At 43.8% G+C, this 15,811-nt stretch overlaps 1 protein-coding gene across 2 annotated transcripts in view; it reads left to right on the top strand.

Annotated features, from left to right (window-relative positions):
- The window catches only part of LOC147659376 (E3 ubiquitin-protein ligase TRIM39-like), a 200,476-nt gene extending 184,911 nt beyond the window's left edge, over positions 1-15,565 (top strand). For both annotated transcript variants that reach the window (XM_086951789.1, XM_086951790.1), the window contains exon 6: positions 15,045-15,565. In XM_086951789.1, the coding sequence (XP_086807915.1) occupies positions 15,045-15,565 (521 nt within the window). The remainder of the gene's footprint in view (positions 1-15,044) is intronic.
- Positions 15,566-15,811: the final 246 nt, after the last annotated feature.

Here is a 15,811-nt window from a genome sequence, read left to right as displayed (position 1 = left end):
TTATAGCACCACTCATACCAGTGTGAGGTGTCAGGGCACTTTACATCATACACACATTTAACAGAGACAATCACACGTGTGAATCAGTGTATAGGAAACGTTCCATAAGACAGGATTACAAGATGTAGGAGTCACATATCATCCAAAGGCAGATATAGTCCTTGGTCTGGAAAAGCACAAATTCAGAATTTAAAAGATAACACTAATTGTTAGAGGTTTTCTTTAATAGTAATAATTCATTTCTACCCAAATGAACCCTTTTAGCAAGATCAGCTTAAGGCAAAGCCGGGCAAAAAACATGTAGGTCTAATATAAACCCTGCAGTTTGCATGCAGACCTTTGATGACAGTTAATACCTCATTGTTCTATATTAGGATTCTAACTTATAAAGTGCAAATAACAACAAAAATATCTCTCTGACAATAGCAGTAACCTATTTACCTATTACCATTACATGCACTTTGCAATCTGCATGGCACACGTTTTTAGCAGCAGGAATAGTAACCCTCTGAGCTAACTTACGAGGAGTCCAACTCCCACTAGACAAAACTCTGTCTCTCTCCAGGAAGAACATTCATCCCCTTAGTAATCTTGACATTTTTATTAATATATGAAAATGGGAAGGAACGAGGCAGCAGGTGGTTTTCAAGCCATAATATTTTTGCAAACAGGGCGCCCTTTCCAAGTCAACGCCCGGTGCAGTGGCACCGATCGCACCACCCTAGAGCCGGCCCTGAGTGTGTGCATTCTTAACAGTCCATACGGTTGTTTCAAGATATGCAATAATGTATTACCATTTGTGAAAAAGAGCTTTTTTTGTTTAAAAAAATATTTATTAAAAAGCAAGAATATTTCTTTATTGAAAAGAACTGTCTAAGAGAGTTTTTTGCTTCTTTTATCACAGGAACTCATTGTTTCAATTGGTGCCAGGGAATATCGTCATTCAGTCCAACGTCATAGGTCCTTAGACGGCACACCCACCATTGCTTCCTTTCCATAAGTATCTTGGTTACATTGGCAAAGGGGCAACGATTTCCAATGATAAAAGAAATAAGTAATTAACATAACCATTCACCAGCCCTCCCTAGGTTCTCTATGATATATGGAAGCTGAACATCCAAGGTGTCACCAAGGGTTTAAAAAAACCTGTACATCTAGAGGCCACATTCCATTGTCATGGCTACACAACACTGTATTCCAACAAGCCAGTGTTGTGGTTTATAAGAGACTTTTTCAAGTCCAAACTGAGCCTAGCTTTCACAAGACACCATGTGGCTTGTGGCTACATCTGCCCTCCATGCATCAAGGGGAAAAGGGCTTCAATTCTGGCCCGCAGCTCAGCATCCCGTGAATCCAGGCACATGTCTGTACTGTAAAAAAATACAATAGTCTGCGCCTGTTTTGAAGCACTCTTATGTCCATGGCCAATGTTCATGCTATGTACCTCTAAATGCAGTGTGGACCCTGCCTGTAACCCAGGTGCCAGTCTCATCCTCCAAGAATTAAGGCTGAAGTATTCCTGTGTAGTGATACCCGTGTAGTGAAAAATTGGAACATTTAGGATCAGTCCTGGCTATCTTGCTTGACCAAATTGTGTGATCCTAGTCAAAAGCTTTATTTCGCAAACCTCCTTTTTGTTCATTAGGACATATCGAAGCACGTTCAAATACGTGCGGTCAGGGTGTGTGCTGTACAACACCTCTTGTGTTTGATGAAATAGACTATAATAACTTTTAAAACTGTGTCCATGTTTAATAAGAATGTAGCCCTCATATAGGGTACACATGAACCCTGAAATGCCTCTAAGTCAGGGCCACTGGCATCATTTAATTTTGTGGTTGCTGCATTTTCTGCATAATTTGAATTTGCTGCATTTGCCACATAAGCCATCTGCTGCATAATATGCAGCTTTTAATACAATTTTTTTTGTAATTTCTAGCTCAAATGGCTCAAACGTTACTAAAAACGCAAGGACACTTGTTCCAGCACAGTGGAAAGTCCTTTGCAAAGGTTAACTGGTCAGCTTTCTGTTGCTCATTGCTATATTTTGATGAATGACAGAATAATGAGGTAATGCTATTACAATATGTGCCGCATTATGCCACATAATTAGCTTTTTCTTGCCACATAAATCAGTAAACCCTGCCATTGTCATTTCTTCCACAAGATTCAAGTGGGCCTCCTGTTTGTTCACTAATACCAGGGCCACTGGAATTATGCAATACCTCATCTTTTTTAACATAATTATGGGGTTGTAATATAATCCACCATCTGCTGGATAATCTGCAGATTTTAACCCCCAACATTTTTTTCTAGCTCAATTCGATCGAAAATTACTAAAAACTGAACAAGATTATAGATATACTGCTCAAGACGCCATTGTCTCTCCACGTGTTAGAGGAGGATTTCAATGAATCAGTTACTTGACTGCTCCGGCACCACCCCGCTATCACGATTTGCTAGTACCCTTGAGATCACTGACCTATGGCACCAATGCCAACCCCAGAATATGCACTACTCCTTTTACTCTGGTGCACATAACGCATACTCCAGATTAGAATACATATTCGTGTCAGAGGGTGAAATAAATGTAGTGGGGCAGGCAGAACAACTGGTGAGGGTTCTTTCCGACCACTCCTCTCTCTTGGTGCAGCTGGGAGCTCGTTGCCATGACCAACGCCCAGGATGGCGCCTCAATGTCTGGGATCTGCAGGATGGGGTCCAGAGTGTATAAAAATTAGGGTGGAGGTGCAAGTTGCCCAAACCAATTTCGTCGACTCCTCTCCTACTCATGAAGCAGCATCAGACTGGACAGGAAGTTGTTCACAAGCGTTATCCCGCGTGTGCAGTTTGGTGTTTACTTAGGAGCAGGCGAGGACTAGACGTACCATGGTCCGGCCACACGCACCTTAACCTTAACCTATAGCTACTTCAAATTTGAAATGGGGTTGGTTCTTGAACATTTTTATGCACGTCCAGTCTGACGGTGCTTCATGAGTAGGAGAGGACTCGACGAAATTGGTTTGGGCAACTTGTACCTCCACCCGAATGTTTGTACACTCTGAACCCCATCGTTTTATACACTCTAAACCCCATCCTCTTAGGAGGTTATTTGCTGGCTACTTTATCCATACTTCAGTTTGGCTGCCCCTTCTGGTTTTGGTTTACACTTTTGGGCATTGACTTCTTTAACCAGAATACCTTAGGACTCAGGCTACGATAGCCATCCTTGCATATATAGAACATATGGCTGAATTTTTAAGCTCACCACAGTCTTCTACTGTAGGTGACTGACCAGACGTGTAGCCCATACTTAGGGTGGGTCTTCTATTTTACTGCCACTTTATTTCTTCATCAACTCTTGATTTTGACATGAGATTTATTAAGAACCATTCAATAGCCTTGAAAAAGTCTGAATACAGATTAGTACAGACGAAACACGTGTTGGCTGCTTTTTACACTGGAAATTTGTCTGAAAGGCTGTTTTTTACACTGGAAATCTGTCTAAGAATCAATAAAAAGAACGTTTTCTACAGAAGTTTTGTGGACTATTGAAGAACCGGGTTTTTAGAACCCAGCGGCGCCAGGGACACGCCCAAAGTCTTCGGGTTCTCCTGTCTTGGCAAACAGAGACACAGAATACTTCTAGGTGGCGTCAGAGTTCAAATTTATTAGCTGCAGCTAGTAACAGTAATCCCAGCAATACAACACGGTGTACAACTCAAGAAACTGTTCAATTTTGTAGAGCAAGACATCAGTATTTATACACAATATTCACATTACAAATGAACACCCACTGCAGCAAATTCTGACCAATAGAAGCACATTTCTATACATTATCACATTCCAAAAGGCTCACTTTACATTGTACCAACCCCACAAGTTAATTATTAGGATGTCCCAAATTCAATTTCCACAAGCTGGACAAACCCATAATTGAAAGTACAATGCATGTAACGAAGGAACATAAAAAGGAAACAATGATAGATAACGAGCAAGATAAGGCATGTGTAGAAAAGCTAAAAGTTAACGATGACCTGAACTTTGACTTGCAATCTCAGATAGCAATCAACTAAGGAAATTGGCCTCGCAAAGGGTCAGTTTCAGATAAAGAGGTCAGTTCCTTACAATGCACCTTAGAGTCAAGAAAAGGCTTAGTTAATAAGTGCATGAACAACTAAGCCCATGCAACTTTGTTCGTCTAGTTACCTCCATGGGCCTACGTGATGGCAACACCAAAATGGAGGCACGAACAAAATGGAACCCATATTCGAGACAAAGTCCATGAATACGTAATGAACTCGCTAGTTAACATGACGAATTCACTCCATATTAGCCATACTTGCTAAATACGGTACAACATCACCAAGATCGTGACGGAACCATAACATCACAGGACAGGGCAGAATTTTACAGAACCTCAGACCCTCCTTTTGCCATTACGTAGGCAATAACCTAAACTCAAGTCAATCTGAATCCAAGTCTATGTCTATTCTCATCAGATCATCAAGGTATTGCTGTAACATCATCCTATTCTCCTTAACTTCTCTCGAAACGGGTCTCACACAGATCGTAGCAGAGAGACTACAAATGGCGGGACCACATTGGATGCATAAGCAACATGAGAAAAGGATAGCTAACGCCATACCAAGAACATCAGAACCTTCCATCCCCATTTGGACAACAATTCCCAAATCCATCCTGTCAATGACCAGTCCCCTTCGTCTACATGTATAGACTCAGCAGACTTACGTAACCTAAAGATGACTTGGTACACTGTCAGGGCATTATCTGGTATGAACACGCAGCAACTAGATCCAATCAATTTATATACCCCACCTCTATCTGCAAGTATGATGTCTAAACCCATACGATTTTGTAACATCATAAGACGATCCGCCTGAAGCTCTGCTGTAATATTGCTTAGGGCACCAGAGGTCTCATTAATAGTGGCCTCGACCACTCTCGTAAGCTGACGAATATTCCTGCTATTGGCCATAGGACCCCAAAAGGGCACAAAACCCTTAAAGAAGTCTCCAGCTTCTTGTGCGACAGTATCTTCCGCATCGATAACACCTCTACCATATCTTGTCTTGTGGTAATCGAAAACAGCAGTGTATGTAGGAGGAAGCAAAAATGCCACATAACATGTGCCTGAAAAATCAGATGGCAACCATGTGTAGGCTCTGTCGTGACAAACAAAATACGTGCCTTTAGCTGGCACGAATGGAGGAGATTTCTGGGACGTATAAACATATGTGTGAACACACACACTCTTACCAAGCTGAGCTCTCGGATTCTGACCATTACCTTGCAAACAAAGATGACCTCGGTGGGGTACAATCCAAATAGGATGAGACCTTCGCTGTCTTTCTTTCTCCGTCAAGCTAACACTATATGTCGTCTTATTCCAACTGACATATGCTCGTACCTCATCTTTAGGGATAGCGTTATACGCATCGATATCTCTAATCATATCAACTATTCCCTGTATCAAGGCATTATTACTCGCATTGTCTTTGACAGAACGTACAGAAGAGGCTTCATTCGCATAGATAAACATTGATTGGAGTGCCCAAACTGACCCATTAGGCGAAAAAGGCAAAACCAAATATGGCATTCCCTTATCTGTAGTATGTGGCATAAGACCACACACCCAACAATTCGTGGTATTTATGACTAGCTGATGCTGATGCAACATCTGTATAAACGAATTGTTCACAAATTCTGATCTTCGTGTCTGCTCATGTTCAGGTAACGTATGAAACTCATGTGGAGAAACAGTAGAAAAAGAAAGAGTAGGTTGGGAGGTAGATGTAAGCGGCAATTGTGTGACATGGAAAATCCAACCCACACAAGCTAACATAATATTCAAAAGCATTAGAAAACACATTATCAAAAAACATTTGCTACGAACCTATATACGTATTCTTACTTTAGAATCAGCTTTTCTAACACTCTTATCAGACCCAAAAGACTCCATCCTCTAACGTGCTGCTCACGGCTATTACCTTCTTCACTTAAGTGTGCCTCAAGATCGTACTAACGACCATGAACCACAGACCTTTCGTCAATTCGCGGCTCACCCCTTAAGAAATTCCTACCGTGACCCTGCAGCTGAGTCCGGATGGTGACTCGGAAAAGAAAAAAAGTAAAAAAGTCTTTTGATCTGACAAGGTGTAATTCACTATATAAAAAATTTGGTTTTATTTGTCCATAACAACAGGCTTTCTTGGCCTCAAATCGTAACGTTCTTTATCAGGTACAGTTGGATCCTTAAATAAAAGTTCCGGATTGGTGGTGTCAATCTTTAGATGAGGAGGCACAGCAGCTTGCAGAACATCATCATCCTCGCGTTCTGACCGTGTCCATGTCAAATGAGCATCACTAAAAGGCACGAATCTGGGAACTCTCTCGCAATCTGTATCAGCTATACCATCCCTCACCCACTGATCATACGGTAAAGGCAAAGGAACTTTTTTACAATGGGTGGCATGCACCCAGTTCTTTTTGCCAGCTACTATAACAGCGGTTCTAGTAACCAAAAAAACGAAATAAGGACCAGTCCATCTAGGTTCCAAATTCTTGGTACGCTGGAAGTTCTTGACCAACATGTAGTGACCAGGTAGGATTGAATGTCCTGGATCTGTAGTAGCTGTTGGCAAACTGTCATAGACCTGTTGGTGGAGAACACGTAATTTAGCAGTCAAGTCATGTAATTAATCCACCAACATAGGGTACTCGATGTCACTGTACTTTTTGGGCCTTGGGACACCCCAAACATTGGCCGGAAGACCAAACACAATCTCATATGGGCTAAGTCCCATACGAGAATGTACTGTCGTCCTCGTTGACAAAAGAGCCAATGGCAAGGCATCTGGCCATGTAAGACCAGAGCTCGCTTGTATCTTAGCTAGCTTCAGTTTTAACGTGCCATTGTAGCACTCGACAAGTCCAGCTGACTGGGGGTGATTCGCTGCATGAAACTTCTGATTTATCCCCAAACCAGAGCATACTTTCTTCATAATTTGACCCACAAATTCACTTTCATTGTCCGACCATACGCATACAATCTTTTCAGCAAGTCCAAACCCAACAGATTCTCACCACAGCCAGTCGTTAGAATAAGTGGAGCTTCCAATTCACAAGGGCCAATGGAAAGGGACAAAGGACTAGAAACCGGATTACGAACTGGGGCGCCTGAAAATCCTACTGAAACATTGGTCAAGCCAGACAAAGGTGCGCCAGGAAGTTTAGAGTGCATAATAGAACTCTTCGTCGCACCAGTATCCAAAAGAAAAGGTTCTACCACACCTGATGTAATCACTTCAACATAAGGTCCACTCTGGTCTACTGGAACTGACACTACTCCCTCACTTTAATGTATGTATAGGCATTTATATAGCGCACTACTTACCCGGAGGGTCCCAAGGCGCTTCGACCGCTACAAAACCCTTCCTGGTTTCCCTGAGAGATAGTCCCTTAATGGGTATCTCCAGGGTGAGACCAGGCATCCCCAGCGGTCTGGTGGGGCCGTTAGTGAAGATGAGGCAAGCTAATGCCCAGAGTTGCCGAGTGTGATCGCTGATCAGAGTGGGCACCGAGGCGAGAGAATTATCGAGTCCGCTGACCCTGGTCCAGAAACCTGCCGCGCCGGGAATCGAACCCTGGTCCCGGGCCGTCCTCTGCTCTCGGGTCTGCCGCCTCTAACCAGTGAGCCTTAGTCAGTCCTTAGCTGTCCTAGTTATCATTATAACCAGAACTCTCACCTTCGACATAGTAATCCTCATCATAATACTGGGCAGACTGACCACTCGGAACATTCTGTCTGTCAAAATAATTCGCAGAATTCTGTAGGGAAGAGGAACGCTCATTTTGGGGGATCACACCACGTCCCCTACCCCTAGGAGCTTGCTGAAAACCACCACGACCTCTCTGATCAGATACACCATTCGCACGCTGTAGCAGAACCGGACAACTATGCTTAAAGTGACCTTCTTCTCTGCAATAAGCACACTGATTAGGGCCTGGCAAAAATCGCGGAGCAAAATACTCAGGCTTCTGTAACAATCTCTGAAACTGTGGGAGTTGCTGATACTGAGGCTGATTCGTACGAGGCGGATAAGCTTGCTGCAAAAGAACTTTCGTCTTTAATTCTTTAGTCTTCTTCTCTACTTTATCCTTCTCATCTTTATCCCTATTCTCGTAATATTGTGCAGTAGCCAATATCTGGGCCTTCGAAGAAACCGCCCATGAACTCTCAGAATCCTTCAACTTATTAGAAAGTTCGGGAAGCAAATCAAAAACAAAATTGTCCATGAACAACCTTTGACCACCTTCAGTGCTCATATCCTGACCACTAGTGATCAATAAATGTTTCTTCAAACCTAGTGAAGAAATCAGACACACTCTCGTCTTTCTTCTGCTTACATGCTGCTAACTTATCCCAATTCACTCGTAAAGCGGGCATCATCGTTTTCATCAAATTAATAATTCTACCTGGTAATTCTGAAACTAAAGGTTCAGGTTTAGCTCCTCCCTCCTGTCTACCATCTGAAGCAACAATATTCGCACAGGTATCACCTAATTCAGCAGCATGATTCTCATGACGAATCTTCGCCCACAAAAGTTGAGGGACTACATTACCCATCAACATATCGATGTCAGCTAGATTCATAATACACTATTCAACTGTCTGGGACAACTCCTTGTAATAACCAGCAGGATTCTTACGAGGGTCCGGTAAAGTCTGCTTAAGAGCCAAGACTTCTGCTCTCTTCCAAGGGACATGTACCCATACTCGCTGAAAATGAGCCGGAGCGGCAACAATACCCTGATTTACATTAGCCTGAACTGCTTCTTTCCATACAGGAGGAACTTCTCTCATAGGGTACTGTTTCACTTTACTCCTAACAGAGGAATCAGGTTCATACAATGTCTGAGGCGAAAGCCTAGATCTGAAAGCAAGTATCGTCTCTACGGCATCTGTAACCTCAGATTCCACTATCATCCCTTTAGCAAACTCTGACTGAACATCAAGCACATCCTGCGGAATCGGACCCAACTCATTATCTTCCCATTCCTGACGCAGAAAAGTACACATTACATCAAAATCATACCTTTGCTTAGGCGGTTCCCACTAAAAGAAAACATCCATAACCACTGGCAAATCATACCTCGGAGCATTTAAAATCCACCTACGAGCCAACAAATCCAACACTGTCCGTTCCTCAGAACTAGGAAGTTGACTACGACTCTGCTTACGTTCCGAAACAGGAGTCATATTCAGTGACCCAAACAATGGTGACAACAGATTAACAACAGTCTCGGTCATTCGTTTTCGAGCAGAAGGAGAAGAAGTAGACATAAGAACAGGAGAATAAGTATTCTCAGGCAAAGAAGGTGTAGGGACAAGAACAGTAGAAGTCAAAGATGCAGAAGCAGAAGGCAAAGGAGTTTTAGGCAAAGCTGGTAGCAAAGCTGGCGACCCTAGAATGGGTTGCGCCGTAGGAGGGAGAACCATCTGTGCAGCAACGGGTGGCTGAACATCAGCAGGAGGCTGAACAGCAAGAGGTGCAACAACCGGGGGTAATGGAGGTGCAGTAGCACCCTGTACATAAGGAGGCGGTAATCTCAGTAAATGAGAGATCAAAGGATCTTTTTCAGGGTCTTCATTCACTTTTGAAAGGGAAGGCGGCAAGGCCGGATAACGTTTATCGATAGCCATGCAACGCTGTCTATCTAAGACTTCACTCGCACGCTCTTCTCCATCTTCCTTAAACTGCCTAGCAGCTTGTAGTACTGACATATTCTTATCTTTCCTATCTCTCTTTGCTTGCTTAATTTCTTGCTGTTTGGCTTCCTTTCGCCAAAGGAGGAAAGAGTCAAAGATTGCCGGACGGGCTTTCTTCCTAAATAGCGCGACTTCTAGGTTATCTAAAACCTCTGATTCAAAACTACCATGTTGGGGCCATCGTAAGACACCATCTTTCCTAGTATAGCGGATCCATACCTCATTATAGGTGATAGGACCCACTCCGTGTTTTGAATAGAGCTCATAAGTTGGACTTCCAACCGGAGGTATCGGGCACGAGTCCTCCAATCGGGAATCCTTGTTGCAACCACAACTAAACCATTTCCTAATTTTGCTAAAACCAGGCATCTTATAGCTCGCTAATCTAGCTTCAAACTTCAAGGGGTTATCAACTATCGATACTCTTGTAAATATACAAGCCCCTCGGCTTCGATTGCTGCAGTAACCGAATCAAACCAAACCAAGAACCAAACCAAAAACAAAACAAAGTCGTGGGAGCGACCCACTTATACTTAACCAAAATATCTGTCACGCCACCAGAAGACCGTCTATCGTCTCGCTCTACAAAGGATCAATCAAGGGTCCAAGACAGGGCGACAGTCAGGGCAGCAGTACTTCGTAGCCGTCGGAAAGCGGGAAGCCTCGCAGCAAAAACCTTCGGACCACGACGACATACAGGGGTCGATGAAGTGGTTGGCCTTCCTCCAGAATTTTCTCACGTGGCTCCTCGCGATCCTCGGGCTTGGACCGGTATCGCTGAAGTCGCCCCACCGCTGGGCGCCAACTGAAGAACCGGGTTTTTAGAACCCAGCGGCGCCAGGGGCACGCCCAAAGTCTTCGGGTTCTCCTGTTTTGGCAAACAGAGACACAGAATACTTCTAGGTGGCGTCAGAGATCAAATTTATTAGCTGCAGCTAGTAACAGTAATCCCAGCAATACAACACGGTGTACAACTCAAGAAACTGTTCAATTTTGTAGAGCAAGACATCAGTATTTATACACAATATTCACATTACAAATGGACACCCACTGCAGCAAATTCTGACCAATAGAAGCACATTTCTATACATTATCACAATCCAAAAGGCTCAATTTACATTGTACCAACCCCACAAGTTAATTATTAGGATGTTTTGTTAAACAAAGAAGGGGGACCAAGGAGCTATAAAGGTCCAGTGTCCATGCTCCTAATATAAATCTATTTATCAAAAAGAGGACAAAGTTCCTAGATCAGGGTGCAAAGGTCACCCATAGTTCAAGGTGCAAACAGTCACCAACAAGGGTGCAAAAGTCACCCATGTATCAAGGTGCAAAAAGTCACTAACAAGGGCGCAAAAGTCACCCATGAATCGGGGTGCTAACAGTCACCCATATTTAAAAACACAGAGAGATTGAGAAAAAAGGTAGACTAAAGTAATCCTAGGTTTGGAAATGTCCTAATGTGAGAGGGAAAATAATTCTACATCCTCTGCTGCCCTCACACACCCCGGGGGTGTCATGCTTCATCATCGGGCGTTTGCTCCTCGTAGGGCCGGCGCTGCAATACCCTACGGGTCCCCCGAAGGGTCACTTTATCGGAGATCTTTTTTGAGGATTGCCGGATGTTGCATGCGGGTGTGTGGGGATTGGGTAAAAGGAGGGTAAATCAATTTATGTGCACGTGATAGTGTAAAAAATGACTGACCCCAAAAGGGCCCATTAGGCCTAGGTGTCAAAAGTCAAGGCTTGACTTTTGACCCGTAGGGAATTGCAGCGCCGGCCCTACGAGGAGCAAACGCCCGATGATGAAGCGGGACCACATTGGATGCATAAGCAACACGAGAAAAGGATAGCTAACGCCATACCAAGAACATCAGAACCTTCCATCCCCATTTGGACAACAATTCCCAAATCCATCCTGTCAATGACCAGTCACCTTCGTCTACATGCTAAATACGGTACAACATCACCAAGATCGTGACGGAACCATAGCATCACAGGACAAGGCAGAATTTTACAGAACCTCACTATTCAGCAGGTCTTGGGCAATATTGGACTGCCATGCGGAACTTGAAGACTGTTTGGAATGTTTAATTGAATTTGGTTGAATATAGGTCCATGTATACTGTTTTTTGTGTTTGGGCTTGGGTACTGTACTAGCTTATTTTTATGTGATTTAAAACCTTAAGATATCAAGATGTCGCAATAAAAGAAATCCATTACTAAATGAGAGCAAAAATAACACAACAAATTAAAAAAGGAAAGAAAAATAAAATAAGGAGCCATTAAAAGAACGGGGGAGCACACTGTCATTTCAGAATAGTATAGTCTCCTACATGCTAAAATAATGGTTTGTTCTTTATAGTTCTCAATTTTCAGACAAGAAAACGTATTCTTTCTTTACAAAAAACACCAAAAACAACACATACCTCTATCAGAACTGATAAATTAGATACGCCCTAGTTCTCCCAGTAACCAGAACAGATCAACAGGACAGACCACAAATCAAAACATACAAATAAAATGTAGGAAATTTTAAACTCTTAACCACCCTCTGCCCTCCCAAAACCCTCATGTGCTGAGCCCTTTTTTGGCTTTATGGGGTTGTGCTCGCTTAGGCCTCCATAACGTTTTGTCCACGTAAGGTAGTCGCGCCAAATTGGTTTCCTTTTTTTTCAACATCCTGGTGATTCCAAGGTTGGTGGATTCCCCTTGAGGGGGGACACAGAAAATATGTGAAATATAGCTACATTTTTAGTTTTGGGGCTAAAATAGGAAAAACGTGATTCGGATAAAAGTGCTTGTTTTTTTCTCCTAAAAATGGCCCCAACGAATGATTTGCTGCGCTAAAGACACCATCTTTCCTGCTTTCAGGAAAATGCAGAGCTGAATTAAAAGAAACTTATTTTTATGAAAATGTTGGCATTTTTCAAAGAGGTTGCCCATTGTTTCTGTTTTCTGTGCTTTCAACCTACCTTCAGTTTGTGGTGGAAACCAGTGTGAAACCCATGGGCGACCCAGGAAACCTATAAATCCCTCAAGGTTTTCCCAAAGAAACTAACTGTTGAAATAAAGAAATATTGAAAATGAGCAGGCAAAACGGCCATTTTATCTGTAACTTTTTGTCAGAATGGCCAATTTACAAAATCAATATACCATTACATATGCTAGACCAATCTGGGTGCAGGCATATATAAGGTTGTTAGTTACTCGAAGAACCTGAGGTTCCCAAAGCCAACAACTGAGCTGCACTGTACAATGGTTGTCATTATGTACAGAGTATAGACCAATTCATATGGAGAAATATGTAGAGTGATAAATGGGTATCAAGGAAACCTATGTACTTCTGAAATGGACACAACATTTTGAGTTTAGGAGCACAGGTTATTTATACATGCCTGAATTTGTGGTTACTCGTAATAGAATGTGAATTTGAGTGTAAATGCAGCGAAACCCAATTGGTAACAGCAAATATTCTGCTAGTCTTTGTTCTCACATGTCATCCCATAAAAATGGTACCTCTCTTGTGTGGGTTGTCTTAGTGTCTGCAACAGGAAACTGGCTAAAATGCAACGTGGACACATCTCATGTTTCCACTGAGACCGGACCCTTTTTTCCAATGTGAGTAGCTATAGATTTTGGGCCTCAGCTTAGGCGACATGTAGGGAAACGTAGCAAAACTGTACATTTTTAAAACTAGTCACCTATGGGAACCCAGGGTGGGGTGACTTGGATGGCTCTCACCAGGTAATTTTACCCGCAAGCCTTTCAAACCTCAAACTTCAACTAAAGACACACATTTTCCACACATTTTTGTGAGGAAAACACCTGGAATCTTTGGGGAGCCACACATGTCCGACCATCCCACATTCCCCTATGTCTCCCGATAAAATTTTTATTTCACTTGTGCCGGTAGGCCTATTGCCCGCGAGACGAAAAGGTCCCAAACAAAACACAGACATGACATTTTTGCCCTGAAAACAGAACCTTTTTGGCAATGTGCGAAGCAGGATTTTGGGCTCTAGCTCAGCCAGCACCTAGGGAAACCTAGCAAACCTCCACATTTATGAAAACTAGAAAACAAGGGGAGTCTGGGAGTATGTAACTTGCGTGGCTCTGTCTAGGTAATTTTACCCAGAAGCCCTTGCAAACGTCATACTTTGGTTAGAAAAACGCATTTCCCTAATTTCATTCACAGAACGCTTTGGAATCTGTAGAGAGCCACAAATTTACTAACGCCATGAGTTCCCACACGTCTCTCGATAAGAATGGTTCCCCATTTGTGTGGGTGGGCCAAGAGACCGCGACACAAAAGGCCCTAAAAGACTACATTGATAGATAAGCATTAGAGGTAGCTGTGGTATTTGGGGCCGTGCTGTGGTGCCACTCATGCAAACCTATGAACCACAGATATTTTTGAAAACTAGACTATCGGGGGATTCCAAGGTGGTGTGTCTTGTGTGGATCCCATGAGGTTTTATTACCCATAATAGCCCAGCACACTTAACACTTTGCCTGAAATCATGCATTCTCCTTACATTTCTGTGATAGAAATGTATGGAATCCACAACATTCCAACCACCCTGTACTACCCCAGGGCTCCTATTGACCTTGGTTTTATCCATTTGTCTAATGGGTACTAGGCCCAGGCACACAAGTGTAGCAGCATTTTTATCGACACAAGTGGGGTAACACAATATTCTATCTAATACAGATAGGTGCTGTTTAGCGCAGTATAGTGCGCTCCTCCCAGGTAAATGCTGTGTAGTGCAGTATATTGTACAGTGCGGTGCACTCCTTTCAGATAAGCACTGCCTAGTACAATCCTTTGAGATGGGTGCTGTCTGGTGCAGTGTACAGTAGTGTTCTCCTTCCAGATAGATGTGAAACAGTCCAGAACAGAACTGTGTGCTCCTTCCTAGGAGGTGCTGTATAGTGCAGTATGTTTCACAGTACAGCTTGCTCCTTCCAGGTCGGTGCGGTGTAGTGCAGTATGCTACCTCCAGGCAAGTGCTGTACAGTGCAGTATATTCTACAGTGCATTGTGTTCCTTTAAGTTTGGTGCTATCTATTGCACTATGCAGTACGGTGTGCTCCTTCCAGGTTGGTGCTGTTTAGTGCTTTATAAAGTGCAGTTTGGTGCTTTGAGATAGGTGCTCTTTGGCTCATTGTAAAGTACAGAGCGCAAAATAACAATTATATCCTTTATTTGTGAATGTTAAAACCCTAATTCTGAATCTCTTCTCCGCAGTGACGGTGACTTTGGATCCAGACACAGCGAGTTCTTCACTCCACCTGTCTGAGGGGAGGAGACGTGTGAGGTGGACACAACCAGCAATGCTGTTCCTGCCGCACACCCCCAAGAGATTCACCTCCTTCTGGAACTGTGTGCTGGGGAGGGAGGGGTTCACCTCCGGCAGACATTACTGGGAGGTGGAGCTACTGAAGGACGGGTGGGAAGGCTGGACCGTGGGGGTCGCAGCAGAGTCTGTGGAGAGGAATGGAGAGATCACATGGTCACCAGAGGGGGGAGTCTGGGCTGTGCATGGGTGCAATGGTCAGTACTGGGCTCGCACCTCCCCTGATACCCCCCTATCCCCTCATGAGGAACCCCTGAAACTGGGGGTTTATGTGGACTACAAGGGCGGGCACGTGTCCCTGTACAATGCTGACTCCATGGAGCTTCTCTACTCTTTCCCCCGGGCCCCCTTCACTCACAGGCTCTTCCCAATGTTCTGTCTCTTTGGAGGAGCAGAGCTGAGGCTGGTGTAGAAGCTGCAGCCCTCCTCTCCCCCCCCCCCACTCAGGACCAGAACTGAAGCTGATGTAGGAGCTGCAGCCAACCCCCAGCCCCACCCCCCCACCCCGGCTGGAGTAGGAGCTGTAGCCCCCTCCCCTGCACCCCCGAGCACAGCTGACATTGGTGTAGGTGCTACAGCCCACCACAGGATCAGAGCTGAGGCTGGTCTAGGAGCTGTAGCTCCCCTACACCCTCCCAAAAGACAGTTTTGCCAAGTG

Source organism: Lissotriton vulgaris, unplaced genomic scaffold, assembly GCF_964263255.1.
Source record: "Lissotriton vulgaris unplaced genomic scaffold, aLisVul1.2 SCAFFOLD_922, whole genome shotgun sequence".
Lineage (NCBI taxonomy): Eukaryota > Metazoa > Chordata > Amphibia > Caudata > Salamandridae > Lissotriton > Lissotriton vulgaris.
Note: the sequence above shows the minus strand (reverse complement) of the source record. Positions and strands in the feature narration are given on the sequence as shown.